Source organism: Melitaea cinxia, chromosome Z (genome assembly GCF_905220565.1).
Source record: "Melitaea cinxia chromosome Z, ilMelCinx1.1, whole genome shotgun sequence".
In the NCBI taxonomy this organism is placed as follows: Eukaryota; Metazoa; Arthropoda; class Insecta; order Lepidoptera; family Nymphalidae; genus Melitaea; species Melitaea cinxia.
In genome coordinates, this window is record NC_059424.1 from 4,452,014 (window position 1) to 4,469,416 (window position 17,403).

The 17,403-nt window shown below is 32.0% G+C and overlaps 1 protein-coding gene across 3 annotated transcripts; it reads right to left on the reverse strand.

The window, feature by feature from the left end:
- Positions 1–3,910: 3,910 nt before the first annotated feature.
- Positions 3,911–12,428, reverse strand: LOC123668486. Of its 3 annotated transcripts, none has more exons than XM_045602218.1 (4): positions 12,252–12,428; positions 10,659–11,943; positions 7,854–9,717; positions 3,911–6,640 (listed from the first exon to the last, which is right to left on the reverse strand). In XM_045602218.1, exons 2-4 carry the CDS (start codon positions 11,774–11,776, stop codon positions 4,469–4,471), a joined length of 5,154 nt encoding a protein of 1,717 aa, XP_045458174.1. In that variant the 5' UTR covers positions 11,777–11,943; positions 12,252–12,428; the 3' UTR covers positions 3,911–4,468. The 3 variants fall into 3 exon arrangements, with proteins under 3 accessions (XP_045458174.1, XP_045458173.1, XP_045458171.1); XM_045602217.1 differs by having other exon boundaries at positions 10,659–12,143; XM_045602215.1 differs by lacking the exon at positions 12,252–12,428 and having other exon boundaries at positions 10,659–12,197.
- Between the last annotated feature and the right edge of the window lie 4,975 nt (positions 12,429–17,403).

A 17,403-nucleotide genomic window follows, 5' to 3' on the forward strand; every position in this document is an offset into this window, starting at 1 on the left:
ATGTGTATGTATATAATTATATATAAGAAGTAGTACAATGCTGCTTTGCAGCCGAATTGGGCTTGCACGACCGGGGTGGTACTTCTCGCTCACATAATACCGGCGTAAAGTGACAGCTATGCTGTCGCGTTTCGTACGGTTTGTGAGTTTCCGGTGACCTATTAGAAGATGAGGAGTGAAGGTAGGCAACGTATTTACATAACCAGAGGTTATGTAAATACGTTGCCTACCTCCCACATTGTCCTATTATGATAAGCTCATACCTCAAAATATAGATAGCGGAAGATGCGAACTACATGAAGAAGAAGACGAAAAAGCATCTTGTCAAGAAAATTTTGATCTACCTGATGTTCGAATTTGATTAAATAATCGCAATACAGTTATTTCCTTTCTAGATCCTTTATTACTTATTTCCAAAGAAAATCGCTTGACGTTCTATTCTTTTTTTTATAAAATTTAAATTGATAAATTAGTAAAAGTTTTTGTTTAACAATAAATTACCTCATACTTAATATTTTTATTTATATCAATTTGAACATGCCAATTGCCCCTTCATATTCATGTAATTTATAGATACTTATGTAATTTTTTTAAAAAAATCGTTAAGTATCAAACTATCTATAGAAGTTGCACTATACTAAAATATGTAGTATAATCAATATCAGCAATGTCCATCAAAGTTTAATTCAAAACCTGCATTGTCCTCAGATTAGTTTCAAAAAACGCAAAGTCCATTGGTTTTTAGTGTTTTATTTATATTTAGGACAATAAATACGTTGTTTTATAATAATTATGACTTGTATTGTTATTGTTTGGTTTATTATTTAATAAATTTGTAAAGTCTACTTTATGATGAAGGGAGGAAAACGTTTATTTCATTTTATTTAAAATCATTAACATTGGACTTAGCTGTTTTTGAAACTATACCCCTCAATTTATCTAACATTAAGTATTTTTACATTGCACTTAAACTCCGTTTTTAGGATAAATGTTTTTAAGTACACAAAATGATAAAATATTAAAAGAATGGAAAAGGAATATTATTTTATTAGCGCCATCTTTGAAATGATAAAACTTAATGTCACATAGCGCTAGTTGTATTATATAGAGTTAGTATCAATAATGTACACTAGATGGCGTTGTAGAGTAGAAGTCGTAGATGTTGCATACTATAAATGCAAGATGGCGCTGGATAGAGACTTCATGTTTTATATGAAGTGTAGATTTGTAGAAATAGATAACATATTGTATGGAGGATTAGGTGAAGCTACTGATAAATATGGGAAACGTTATAAATTAATTTAGTTTAAATTAGCGTTTTGCAATAGTAGTGTAACCTGTTGTAAGAAGTTTAATTAAATTTACCTAAGCTACAGCAACGCCATCTTTAAGAACGCGTTTCGACAGCTACTAAAGTTGGTAATAAGAAATAACCATTGATCTATAAAAGGGTTTTTTATACATCAACTAGCTGTGCCCGCGACTTCGTCCGTGTGGAATTTAACAAGAAAGTGATTGTACACTTCGCAGAGTTAGTGCTCCCGCAGACATACAATTGTAAGTTGGCCGACTAAATCGCAGAGTATACTAATAGGTATAGTGACATATGGAAGCCCGCACATCTTCTCCAACTAAATTGTCCAACTTATTAATTGGATACCGATAGCATCAGAATCGAAAGTCACTTCCGATCGACGTACAATTAAAAAGTTGTCCAACTGTTCGTTAGCACAGGCACCTTATACAAGCTCGCTGGCTATCCAACTTAGTTGGTCAGTCCCGGTATACTTACTGTACTCTGTGGTCGCACGGCAAGATGGAAGACGACTACACGCGTGCGCGTGATTTCCCTACGCCCGGATCTTCGTCGACGGGTACGACGTCTGCGTCCCGATCAGTTGTTGCAAACGAAAAAGTAGAAGAACTTATAGATGAACCTTAAATAAAAACAATAGCATGTTTTAGAAATAAAAAAGGACATGGGTTTCAAAAGCCCGTGGATATATATTAATTATTAATAAATAAAAAAAAAAAAAAAAATCTTCAACGGCTATAGCGAGTCGGAAAGGTGTGACCTGTTTGATTATTGCTGGCCCAATACGAGTTCATCAAAAGACGAAATACTCATTCTGTAGTATGAAAAAAATGTATCTGGATAACATCTGAGTTTAGAATGCAATGTACGATGCTTCCCATATTCTAATCTATTACTTAATACAGGTGCACCCAAAATTTTCTTTTTTGTTTTCGTCTTCTTTTTATTATTAGAGCAATTAGAGCATTTTTTTCCGTATTTTAACGCACACGCACCGCGCTAGCAACACTGTCACTGATTAAATCGAATAGTCTGCGGCTAACCAACCAACAAAATAAAGTTGATCAACTAAATTGTAAACATACGCACACGTACGCAATTTTATATATAACTACAATATAGGTAGCCTAAGTTACTCCTTACTACATCAGCTATCTACCAGTGCAAGTCCCGTTAAAATCGATCCAGCTGTTTCAGAGATTAGCCGGAACAAGCACAGACAGACAGACAGAAAAAAATTGTAAAAAAAAAATTTGGTATAATGTACCGTATATACCATTCATATGCATTTGGTAAAAAAGCAGTTATTTTAATATTACAAAAAGACACTCCAATTTTATTTATTTGTATAAATGGCAATATAACATAATAAATATTAGACTCTCTTGAAACGTGTTCTCTACCTAATATTCAAAGTTTAATAAAAAAGTAGCTGCGTACGTTATTGTCATTTTGTCTACTTCAATTCCTACAAGAATAAAGAAAAGAAATTAGTTCTTAGTAAAGAAATTAAAATGTTTCCAAATTAAGCGAGACTAGCAAATAGTTATGTCTATAATTTATGTATTTTTTATTATGTTGGATTGAAAGTTATGGATAAACAATGATTAGAGACTACATTTAGATATAGTATTTTTTTAATAGAACATTTATTTTTACCTGTTATTGTAAAAATACATGTTAATGTCTCTAAGTCTAGAATTACTAACTATTTAGAGTGATGAAAGTCTGAAATTATTTACTGTTATTGTTCACTTAAATATTTTACACGTAGAAATACATAGTTACTCATTTACTGGTTCCAAACGATTGCGTTGCCTTAAACTCCAAGCTTCAATAAACCTTTGGTTTAATGTGAGGAACCAAACTACTACATCCGCTGCACTTATGTCATCTATAAAAATCTGCTTGAGGTCTCGTCATAAGTTAGGAGTATTTTTTTGGAACGAAGTTTCTTACGGCAGGCTTGACATTTGGCGGGGCGACCGAACTGAAAAAAATGTGATACTAAAACCGTAAGAAAAATATATAACGGAAGTGACGTAATATCAGTCACACGACTGTATAATATGACGTTTGTAAAAAACTTTTTTTTAAATTATTTATGTAACTATACTGTCGACGAAAATAAATAAAGACATGTTTTAACAAAAAAAAAGATTTTTAAAAAAAAATTATATTTTACTAGCTGACCCGGCAAACGTTGTCTTGCCGCTAAACGCTATTTAAAAATAGGGGTTGATGGTAGAGGGTTGAAAATTTAGGGTTGTATGTATTTTTTAATGTTGTATCATAAAAAAATAGAAATTAAAAATTTTGTCTAAAAAAAAAATTAGGGGTGGACTACCCCTAACATTTAGGGGGATGAAAAATAGATGTTGGCCGATTCTCATAGATACCGGATAAGCACAAAAAATTTCATCAAAATCGGTCAAGCCGTTTCGGAGGAGTATGGCAACGAAAACTGTGACACGAGAATTTTATATATTTTAAGAAGATGTACTATTAAACTTGGATACAGGCGCTACTAAGAATTAAGCTAACTTTGATTCGAATATTATCTTATAATCAGATGGTAAGATCAAACAAAATGAATTTTGTTAACAAATTTATTTAACGACATGATACACAAAAAAAAACGAACTTAACAAAATGCATAACACCAGTTCACAAGACAGGCTAATACAAAATTAACAGAGTAATTAATAACAAACCTTACAACTAGACAACTCTATCGTTAATAAATTAAAAATTTACAAAAGATCTTACATCCGTGGACATAAATTGCAGTAATACTTATATTATTTTTAGCATGAATTTAATGTTTAGTAATTTCAATAATAATTACTTTATTGAACTTTAAAAAACTATATTAGACTGAGTGAATTTGAGTAAATATACTGAATATTTTATGTTAAGATATATTTTATTTCGAGGTTTTAAAAAATATTTCAAAAGTAATTTAAAATGTTTCCATTTTACAAATAAATGGGTCGTGAAAAGTTTAGTCCTTGAAATGCTGGATAGGTTTCTGATACACATTTTTTTTTACAAAGTTTCAATGGCAGCTTATAAACCATATAATATAAAATTTAAAATATTTTTAAGCTAAAGGTGTAAAATAATATGCTGGTTAATTAATTAATTATAAAATTACTGCTTTCCATCTGGTGGATTAAAAAATTCCCAGTGATGATGGTGAATAGTGCGACTATCGCTAAGACCGAACATAATCAATCCCGCTATCAGAACAAGGAATATCACCATGGCCATTTGTACATCTCTTTTATCTTCCGTTCTATTTATATATGACATGAACATCTTAAAAATATTTCTGAATGCTCTGCTAATAGAAGATTGGCATACTCTAAGAAATTGAGCTCCCGCTTCTGTGATTGTAGGTTCATGAATTTTCACAGGTGGTGGTAGTCGTCTCGGAGAAGGCCTAGGTTTAGCATCATCTGAACTCGATTCACTGAGTAAGACAGCTGGTTTTCTTTTAGATCTCCTCGCTGGTGGTGGCGGTGTTTGATGTTGAGAGTCATGAAATTCACTTAATTGTCTTTGTTCTCGATGAGGGAATGGACGAAGGTGTGAAGAAGACGTAGAGGCTGTTATATCCTGCAGATATGAATACAATAATGGTGTTAAATCGGGAGGCGGAGGTCTCTGCGGTGGCACCGAAGTCTCTTCAATAGTTTCAAGACAAATTGAAGATGACTGTGGTGCTATAAATTGTTCTTCGGTAATTGTTGCCGATTCTGTTGTCTTTTCAGGTGGTATATCCGTTTGTGTCTCTTCTTCTTTGTTAACGGGTCTAAAAGTTTCAACTGTATCTTGTGCTTGAGGTTGTTGAGGCGATTGTGGTAGAGGTTCTTGCGGTCGATGTACTTGTGGTGGAGGTATAATACTAGTAGAAATTTCGGCGAATTTTTTCACTATTTCGTCAATTACTGATTGGGAAAATTCAATTCCACTTACTGAAATATGACCAGATTTTGAGTCTAATTCGTTAACGTTTAAAGTCATACCTTCAATATCTGAAACAAGAATTTTAGTAGCTTGTAGCTCGGATACATTTAGTCGACCGACATCTAAATCGCGAACTTGTAGTCGTTGTGTAATAAGATTATCTAACTGTATATCTCTCACTGCATCAGATACTTTTTCTAGAGCATTTTCGCTTTGTAAAGCAGTGACAGTTTTTGAACTTTCAATTTGTGTACTTTTTATTCTAGGAAGAGGTGGAACATCAGGAATTTGAGATTGGTCAATATCAATATGTTGAACAGTTAATGATGCTTCTGTTAAAATTTCTTCTCTTTCATTTATTCTTGTGGGGCTTGAAACTCGTTTTTCTACCAGTATTACGGTCGGTGAATTTCTTTCATGATTTAATTTAGAAAATTCTGATGTTTTAGGATCTGAAAGCTTAAGAGATTTTTCTGACCGAGAAACTGGACGAGATGTCTGCTGTAATGCTGAAGCTTTATCATGTACTTTACCTATTATTGAATCTTCGTCAACAATATCTCTCAATGAACTGGACATAGATATATCAAGATTTTCATCCATTCCTAATTCAAAATCAACATCGTCTGGCAATGGATCAGTTTGAGTTGATACCTCTATTTCAATAACATCCAGTGGATCTGACTTTTCTTGTAAATTTTCAGGCGATGAAACTGATCGTCTTTCGACTTTCAGTGACTCTTGTTCTATTTCTTCAGATGTTTTTTTTCGCTTTGGTCCTCGAGGTGGACGTGGAGGGGGAGGTAATGGTCTGTCCTTCATTTTACTTACAACTTCACCCGATTGTAAATTTTTATGAACTTCATCAATGCGTGGTTCATCTATTTCGTCATATTGCGTTAGATCTCCGCTGAACGAATCTTTTCTATAGATATTTAAAGTCATAAGACTTGTTGATGACTTCTTCCTTGGAGGACGGGAGGGCATATCCGATTTTTTGCCCGATACTGTGTAGTACTTTCGTTCAGCGCTATGACTTTTGCGTAATCTAGCCGGCGGAGTTTTACTTTTCGACCGTCTCGCACTTTTACTTGGTACATTACCTTTATCAACTGTAGCATATCCAGGACTCTCTCGACGTATACTATTCTCAGCATCACCGTAATCTATGGGTGGTACGTGAGTGTCTAAAATCAGAGATTCTGCTCCATGAGAAGTTCGGTCGTCATCACACAATGATGTTGCCCTTGAACTTCTTGAGCGAGTGCGTCGCGGAGGTATCGGACTCTGTTCTCTCACTTTTGTCGGCTCTTGTGGAACGATGTATTCGTGTTCCGTTCGATACACGATGATCTGAAAATTATTTATGTAAGATTATGTAGTGTTTTAAAGCAGTAATCATATAATTTACATTGAAATTAAGTCAAGTCAAAAAGGACATTTCAACATTTCATACGTCAAGAGAATTCATAGTAAATCGCATTAATTATTTCCACTATTTTATGAAATGAAGCCCTATAATAATTTTTATATCTTTTTGCTATAGTCATTGCCTGAAATTAAATATCATTGATATTTTTGACCGTAACGTAAGACGTTTTTGGTACTTTTGAAAACCTTCTGTAATTTACACAATTTATCTAGAGTTTAAATTCTTTGGTGTTATATAACTTTTTGTTGGCCAGTTGTTTTTAACTCCCAGGGCCAGTCTATGTCTTAAAAACAGTTATTTTTTTGACGTAACGATACTACATATACAAATATATTAATGAATGCTTCGTTTTCGTTCTAACTGGGTCAACCATCAGATGACGGCACGCGTCCGAAAATACAATTCACGTTTCGTCCAAAAGTTTATATGTATCAATTGGAATAATGCCAGTATCAATCGCTTGAACTGATTTTAAATTTTAAATCACGTTTGCATTTGTTTGATTAACTGTAAATAAATGAATATTGTGTATAATTAATACAAATTTCATATGTAAATTAATGGTTGTAGTAAATTTTATAATACTCTTATATATATATACTTATTAGTCTAAGTATAAAATCCTAATACAGTTTCAATTCTAAGTAGAGCCTAATTTGAGACAAATGAATGATTGTAAACGTTTAACAATAGTTAAAAAAGCGTTGATAATATTTTGTGACAATTCTCTAATGAGAATCTGATAATTTATGTAAATAAATTATTAAAACAAATAAACATGGTTAATAGCATAATATATATATATATATATATATATATATATATATATATATATATATATATATATATATATATATATATAATAAAATTTAGTAATTTTTTTCTTCTTTTAATTGAATTAAAGTTTACTTTAATACTTGCAATGTCAAAAATTATTGTCAATTAATTGCTAACAAACTGTTAGACGAGTTGTTAAATAAATTTTAGGTTATCGCTTAGCCAAGTTAAAACTAATATTTTAATCTTTTGAATAAATGAAAACAAGGACTTTATTTGTAACCGTCTTTTAAACTGCTGTTATTTTTAAATATTAATTCTTTGAATTAAGTTTTTACTAGTTATTTAAATACTTACGTCTTCAGCTTGTTCCTTAGGTATTTGCCACATTTCTGGCGGAGTAAAGTCATTCAGAGATGAATGTTTTAAGTCTTTTTTTACAGATTTTCTTTTTCTTTTAGGTGGCATCGGGAGTGTTTGTGACTGTATTGGAATAGTATCAGGATATTCTATAACATCGTCGTTTGCATATTCATGTATAGATCTAAGATCAGTTGGTGGTCTCATCTCGAAGTCTTTAATGGATTTATCTAGATCAGCGTTACTCTCTGAGACAACTCCATCAAATTGCTTGTCGTTCAAATGGTCCTCTGAAATACTTAAGTCTACTTCACTAAATTGCATACTTGCATTCACACTGTCGTCAATAAATTTAATTGATTCAGTCTCTTTTTTCTTCCGTTTAGCTCTTGATGGTCTTACTGGTGGGAATGTGTAATATCCATCATCTCTGTCATTTATGTCCTCGCTTGAACGATTTCTAATTTCTTTGCCATCAATAATTAGTTCCGGATCTACATCTGGTTCGTTGGCGTAAACATTATCTCCGTTAATTCCTGTATTACTTCCCATCACAGTGAGAACATTTTTAGGAATATTAAATGCTTGTCGTATTTCGTCACTCAAGTATTCTCGAACTTGAATATTTTCACGAGAAATTCCTCTCGGTCGTACGAAAAATTCGTCATTATTTATTTCGTTTATATGTGTATACTCTTGTTTAGTCGGTGACATATTTAGATTTTCGTTTAGCATTTGCTGGTTTTCTTCTTCATTCATATAGACCTGGTCTATTTTATCAAAGTCGTAAGTGGTGCTGAAATTTTTTCTTCCCTCAATTTCACATTCGTAATTAGTTTCATTATCAACAGTGCCATATTCTCGCGGCTGCTCAGGAGTATCTGGTCTATACGAACTAGCCTCATCTTGGCGTAATTGTTTTACTCTAGTAAAGGTAAACGTAGGGGGTGGCGTGTCTTCTCTATTTAATGTGGGCGAAGAAGACATCTTTTGCATTTGAGGTTTTTTCTTTCTGTTAAATAGCCTCGGATAAGTTTTTGCTTCAAAATCTACACTCGCTACATTTTGTAAATCAGAACTTGATTCTGATATATTGCTATCGACCTTAGGTTCTTTTTTTCTACCAAGACTAGGAACGTTTATTTTTGGTCTCTCAGGCATTTTAAACTTCGGCATTTCAGGGACATTAAATTTAGGTCGTTCAGAAAAACTAAATTTTTTTCGGTCGCCAAAAGATAATTTCTCTGATATATTTATTTTTTTGAATTTTGGTCTTTCGGGCAAGCTAAATTTCCTTCTATCAGGTAAAGTAAATTTGGGTCTATCGGGTTGCGATATTTTTGGTCGATCAGGGTTTTTAAACTTAGCTCTTTCTGGCAAATTAAATTGCTTATTCCTCAAGTTATGCAGTTTTGTTTTAAGTTTACCAGCTTGTGTTTTTATTTTTCCAGTCCCGTCTTTTATACGTTGTTGTATTTTGCTATCAACGCTTTCTCCATTTTTATTTCGACTACTTCGTTGTAATGGTAAATTTTCTAAACCTGATGAATCTACTTGACTTGTACTGACTTCACATTCAGTACGTGACACCGTTGAAGGGGTATTTACAAAAAATCTCTCTTCAATATTTTTTTGTAAATTTTCAGCATTAATTAACTCTTCCGTCATTTCACTGTTTACATTCTCTTTATCGTCTATTGGTTCTTCTTCGTCCGAAGTATGTTGTAAGCATTTTCGTTCTAAAGATGTCGTACTGGATAACTCATCGTCTGTTTTAACCATGACTGGCTTTTCATCTAAACTTGGTGCCGTATAAATTATATTTGGAGGTGGTTTATCTATTATTTCGTAATCGTGATCACTGAAAAAAAAATTATAAGTAATATAAAATAAATTTAATAACAGTTAAAAATATTTCGCCATATATAAAATGTTGTATATTTCGCTGAGCTTACATAAAGTACAAAAAAAAAAGAAATTCGCAAAAATTAATACGCTTCGCAAGTTTCAGTTTAAATTTAAATTCACTCACACATGTTTGGTAAGTTACAATTAGGCCAGCGGTTGACGCTCGTTTTAGCCTCAGCACTCGCCGGGTGAAATGTTATTAAGTGGTTTGAAATTATTTTGCAGATTGTAATTTTACCGTAAAATATACTATACGATGATCGTAATTTTACCATAAATATAAATACGACTCGATTTATGTGGGTATGATTTACATCTCTTACCTCACATTCGATATAATATTGCTAGCTCGCGACGTTGGTCTGGTACCGACTGGATTTGTTCTTTCCGGTAATAATGAATCACATTGAAAAAACTGACATGCACAACGTACTTCCGGCGTGTATAATTGAACACTGCCTTCTCTTGTCGGTCTTACTGGTTTTTCTATAGGAGTTCCACCTTCGGATGTCCATCGACGCAACTTACTCATAACTATCACCTAATCAAAATAGTCTTACACCCTAGTCATTTTTATTTATTTTTTCTTATTTTTTAAATATTTTACTGAAACTAATTGTGTAACACAGACGTTGAGTCATTTAACGATCATGTTTCGTAAGACGGTCAGTAGTGAACAACTAATGTGAAAGCAACCGCGAGCGTTGATCACTGGTGACAATTTTAAAGCGCTTACCCGATGTGCAGGAATACGTACCGGACAGGGCTATATTTATCAGACACAAATATATAATAAGCGAGGGCGTTCGCTTTGCAGTTAAAACTCAATTGTTGTGTCATTTTTACGTGTGACAACATACAGTTATAAAAATAATAATTAAAAAAAAAACATACCTGTCGGGTTTAGACCAATCTTTATCAATGTATTCGGCATCTTTACGATTATTTATATCACGAGGACTAGGGGTTGGAGACGATTCTATAGGTATTGCAGTCGATGGTTCAATAGTATTATCGTCATCTAATATTTCGGTAATTGTTATATTTGGAGAATCATTGCTTTTTCTTATGTCATCTTTTTGACTCTGGTACACTTCGTCTATATTTGGTTCTTCTGAATCTACATCATTGTTTAAAATAATGGCTTCTTTATTTATGTCACCCAACTTGTGCAGCTTTTCCATTACATATTCATCAGCCTTTAAAGATGTGTTATCTTCAGTGATTAAACTAGGGTCTTGGGATGCATTTGATTTTTTCTCAATGAAGTCGTTTTCATTATCGTTCCCTTTAAAGTAATTTTTATGGAAACCAACATTTTGATCACCAATTTTATTAATAGTAGGGGAAAACTGTAAAGATGTTTCTATATTGCCTTCCCTTGATTCTTCTATATCTTCATATATATGTTCTTTTTTCTTCCTTGGAGGTGGTGTGTCTATACTCATAGTTTTGCTCATTTCATCGGAATCTCCCAATTTTATAGCACTAAATTTTTGTCGTCGAACAGCCCCAGGTGAATTTTTTAATTGTCGTATTTCTTGAATTTCTTCGCCTTTCTTTCGTTTAGTTACAGGTGACTTTTCATTTTCAGTCTTGTCTAATTTATGCAACGTTTTATCAGCTAAATGCTTAATTTTATTCACTAACGGGTGACAGCATTTTGTTTTTTCACGTGTTTCTGTCATACCAATATATTGATTTTCTGGTATACGTCGTTTTAATATACCTTTTGGGGAGACACTTTTAGGTTTTTCTATACGAGACATTAAGTGAATGTTCCTCTGAGCATCATGCTTTTTATCTGTATTTGTAGTGGCTACTTTACTAACAACGTCATCTTCTGAGTCTAAGGAAACTTCTTTGGAAAAGTTTGGAATATGAATTCCTTCATCTTTACCATCCTCGATATGTTTTCTACTGCTACCCGGGGAGGAATCGAGGTTAAGTATTTTTTGAATATCCCTGTCAACGGGAGAGTGAGTTCGAGATTTTGTAAATTCTCGTGACATACTTCTTCTTGGAGTGGTTTCACGAATTATGTCTTCTGCTGTTATCTCACCTTCAAGAGGCACTTTTAAGAGGTGAGTCCAAGGATAACCACCGGCCTCACGTGCTTTTCTCAAATCTTCCCATTGATACGTCTTAATTGGCACTGGTGGTAACTTTTTTTGAGAATCTGGTGACAATTCAGATTCCATATGTTTAGTTATTTAAAGATTTAAGATTAAATTACAATTTTTTTACACTACACTGGGTAATTTTGATAGTTTCATATATTATTTATTTTTATCCTATTTTCACATAGACCCAGCAAAAAGTCACCGTCAAACTAAGAACACAACATTTCGTTTCGAACTGCGCGTCTGCTGAACCACACTGAAAACATGTTGTGTTTGCGTGGGTTAGTGTGAAAATAGGTGTGAATAACTTGTATATTATGATCACAGGCTTACAGATTATTTTGGACTAGTAAATCGGGATTACCTTGAAGCTGTCTGACAATGTTAAACGCATCCTTCAATAACCATCTCTTTTAGTTTTTGTTTATATTTACAATCAGCACTATGCAGCAATTAGTTCTTCATGAATAAAAAAAGATCTGTGATCGGTACAAAATCTTCGTCCAACTGGTCGTTGCGTCGTGGTCCGAGCAAATGTGCTAAATATAAGATTGAGCATGAATTTATTTTTGGTAACCATTTCGCGTCATCAGTACAATTTCAAGGTAGACTTTTCATTGAGAGCAAATAAAATATAATGAATACCGATGGGATTTAATAAAATTCATTGAGAAATTATTGACTGTAATGTGTATGGTTTTCACCAAATAATTATGAAATTTGAAAAAACTCACCATGTCTTGAATATTGTCCAAGTTTTAAGTCGTTGAAAAATACTTACTTGATAGTGTCATTAATCTATACATATTATGAAAAGTCAAAACTGTATATTGAATATTTTTTTAAAAGACTACTTGGGGTGTGATCTACAATCGATACCGAAGTCAAAAATATAGTTTTTAGAATTTTTGTCTGTTTGTCTATATGTATGTCCGGGATAAACTAAAAAAGTACCGCATGGATTTACTTCAAATTTGGCACGAATATTATTAAGAAGTCAGGTCAACATATAGGCTACATATTATCATGCTATCACCTACCGGGAACGAGCAGTGAACATTTATTTCCTCAACGCATTCTGTAACAACGTGTAATCTAACGACGCATATTTGAATGTTGTTGTTGTTATGTTAATAACCATGCTATATAAGCTAACTACACACTATAAAAATCACGCAATATAAGTAACTAAGCCGATAAACATAATTAAATGAATATAAGTAGACAAGACAATTTTAAAGCAGCGCCATCTATGAGATTTTTCTTCAGATATGAAATGTAAAGAAGAAACGGGTAAATGTTAGTTATTTTAAAAGGTATAATCGTAGGTATTTTTGGTGCTGTATCGCAGACGACGTCGCGGGCAGCAGCTAGTTTAATAATAATTAGGAGCAAAAGTACTGTGCTACAAGGACTGAGAAATAAACAGGAACATAATTTAGCAAATGTAGAATAATATAAAGTAGGAGTTGTGTATTTTAAGTTATTGAGCCATTTAAATAAATTTAATATTCTTAAGCAAGTCCAGGTCAAATTATGTTTTACTTTTGGGTAAAGAAATTGCGTTGGGGAAAATAGAATAAATTGAAATTAAACACAGAATATATTTAACAACATATAGGTACAATTAGATATAGAATATTTTACATAGAATGCTTCAATTTAAAAAATATTTTTTTTTACCATTTTATATGGTATGTATACATATAATAGCAAGATAAATGTAATAAGTAACTTACAGGTTGATCAGCTGTAAATCGATAGTATCTAAACATATTTAGGATACACTGCAATATTTGTTAATGAATTCGAATTTAACTCACTGTGAAGCTTGTTGTGAACAAACAACCGTAGCCTTCAGCTTCAAAATCTAAAGTACCATTAACCCATTTAAATAATGTCAAAAAACACTGGTCCGGTCTGATAAGTAGCTTTATGAGATTAAAAAGATAGCAGAAGACAACTGGACGTCAAAAGCCAAAGATAGAAAACTATGGAGTAGAATGGAGGAGGTCTCTACTCGAAAAGAGACCCTTAATAAAGGAAAAACTAACTCCATTTGAATGATTTACTAAAAATAACGGATTTATTGTATGTTAAGGATAAAATACTGCTCTGGAGCAGTTGGTTGGAAAAAACTATTATCGTATTCAAATGTTCGAAATAATTATAGACTATTAATAACGCTAAAAATGAAATTACATGGTTTTCCTAGTTTTTAATAAAGCCGGCTTGGCTACGGCTGCTTTTACAATATACTGCAATATATAATATTCCTATAAATTACACATACAATTTCAAATACATATCTTTAGTAAATAGCAAAGCTAATTAAAAATTGCCAGTTATTTTGAACGATTAAATAATTTATAGTTAAAAAATAAGTATAACAGAGTAAGACATTGTACAATATACTTATTAAAAGTGGATAATATAATACTTTTTATTTTTCCAAACTACGACGAATTTATAATTGTGTCTGTTTTGTTTTCAGAAACAGTTTCCTCAAACGATTTGTTAAGTTTTACAATAATTACAGGTTACTAATTTAAATACCGTTTAAAATAAAATTATATCTATTCATAGTACGACGTAGAATGGCAACAATTTACGTTTCAAAAAGTGTCTTGCCGAAATAATTTTAAAAATTTCTTCTTTAAATTTTTTAACACTCTTTAGTTTTTCAAATATATTTTTACCGAGTGTCATAAGTGATTGTTCATAAGATAAATGTTAAGGGTGGCAACCCTTTAAATTTCGTATAATCATATTATATATATATACATGGTTTATTAAAGATTTTTATACAATAATTATATTTTTCTCACAATAATTTAATTTTTATTAATTTAATTTTTCTAAGCTTATTTTAATAGTTTTTAATTTACAACAAGGTCCAATTTTTAAAGTTTTACACAATCAACTCACAAATAATTTTTTTTGTGCGTTGGCTTAAATAAACAAACGCTCGACGGCCCCCAGTAGGATTTTCTCCTGTGTCGGGGGTCCGGAAACACACAGTACACAAGTACAAACGCTCAGACCACAACAAACTTCAATACAAATGTCTGTCGTGAGCGGGGATCGAACCTGCGATTGCCAACAGCATTTTATATCATTATTATATTTTTAAATTCTAGCTAGAAAGAACATTCATATATGGACGGCCGTCCATCAAATGCGATTATTGAGCATATTTTCTTAAAAAAATGAACGTTAAGCATTTTAATAACCGAATTTCTCTTAAAAGTTGTTTTGGACAACAGCATTTAAATACCCATATGAATGAGTGATTTGAGTAAAATGATTAAATTACTCATTTTTTGTATGTTTTACAATAGGCTTGACACTTTAGATGAAATTATTCAAAATTTTGCTACAACAGCTGTCAACTACATATTCAGTAATACCATTAACTTCATCCACAATGTACTCAATTATAATTTATCAAGAAGGGTAACAATATTTAAATCCTACTATACGAAAATAGTCAAATGCAATACAAAATATTTATTAAGAAATTAAGAATGAATTCTTAACTGCTAGCGTGGAAACTGTTTCAGGCCAGTTCCACATAATTAATTTCCACGTAATAGATTTAATTAATTAATTTATTTATTAATGTGGATTACTCAACATATATTTTTATAAAGCATACATATATAATAATAATATATCAATGTCCTTATACTTAATATTCTATAATTATAAGTTTATAATTTTTTTAATAATAGAATTCCTTGAAGTGCATGATTTGAAGGTGACATAACAATAAGAGCCTGGGCTATAATTTTTTGAACTTAAGAAATCGACATAGCGCGGACTAGGCGCGGGAGGTTCGGTGGAGACAACTCACACGCGGTAACTTAGTTATAAGAAAATTAGTTACCATGAAACGGTTGAATGGAGAACAATACGCGTTCTGTGTAATAATGTTTTACAAGAACAATGATTCTTACGTTTTACTGGTTGTCTGTTTTGAAAGAAATACCAATTACCGTTACCATTTTCCTTCAAATAAATTTAAGCATACTTTAGCCCAGTCATAAAATACCAGATAACGTTACTATTAATCTTCAAATAAATTTAAAATCACTTTACCCCAATCATAAAATTTATTCAAAGTCAAATCTATTCACTAAAGACTCTTTAAACTCACGTATTTTACACTAGTTGGAGTACTGGACATATTATCTCCCGATGAAAGGGTTATCATATGGAAACCTGGTTAGGTTAGTGCATAAAAAAATGTCGAAGAGTGAAAATATATCCAAGGGACATCGACATTAAAAGCTAAAAGATCAGACGTGATCTAAGACTGATCTAAATGATAGTCATATCATAAAATTCACCAAAATAAAGACTTAGATGTTCAATATCCAATTGTAACGGCCTGTTCCGTCAACTGGACATTTGCTTAAAGGCCTATATTATATTATTACATCGAAATTCTTAATTTAAATAATTAATAAATAAATAGAGCATTCGTTTCTCGCACTCTAACACGTGACAAATAAAATAGGGAGACTAAACTAAATAAAAAATTAATAAAATTACAGTTTTGAGGAAATAACAGTGTTTACTTTTATTTTACGCTACGTTAATACATGTTAGAGTGCTCGAAAATGGCGCTAACTCAGCATGTTATTACAACTTATTAGTTGCGGTGCTGATTTTCAGCGAGCCTCTTATGATTCACTTATGATAAGAAGATTCTCGTTTCTAGTAATAGTTAAGTAATATTTAATTTAAAATTGTGGTAATTAGAACTATGTAATCAATATCTTTAATTTATGACGACAAGGAGAAAGAGATACAGGTCAAAGAGCAGAGTTACTGCGACTTCTATATTATCAATAAGATTTTCTTAATTATTTATTTGTAAATTTTAATCACACGTATGTTTCATATTATTTTAAATTTGGGTCCTTTGGTTGTTTGCCATGAAATATGATCTCAATATTTACTGCATGCTCATATCTTCTACTAGGTAAAGAGGTGATTGTAATAGATTTGTAATTGGCAAAGTCAGAAGGACTGCTTTTCTTAGGTACTGTTTGTAGATTAGCAGCATTCTAAGCCTTTGAAACTTGACTAAATTTTAAAGAGCATTAGTACAATAATTATTTAAATTGCGCACTTTTAAAAAAGTACTGTTGGTACCCATGTTTCCCATCCATGGTTAAGTTTGTAAATGATATCATCATATTGTAAATATATCAACGTACTTGTTATAACTATTTCTTAGTACAATTTGACAAAACTTGATAACCAAAGTGTTAGTGGACAACTGAGCTAGGCCTAACAATGTATAGAGATACCACAATTCTATTTTGAAGCATTTATCTGTAACAGATTGAGCTGAAGAGGTTTTTATACAGATTTTTTATTATTTGTTTTTAACCAGTATCTCTCCTCTTAGATAAACAATATGCATATGTATGCACTGCTATGCAGTGATCTATTGGGGCCTGAACGGAAATCGATCGAACAGGCTATACACAAATACGATTTTT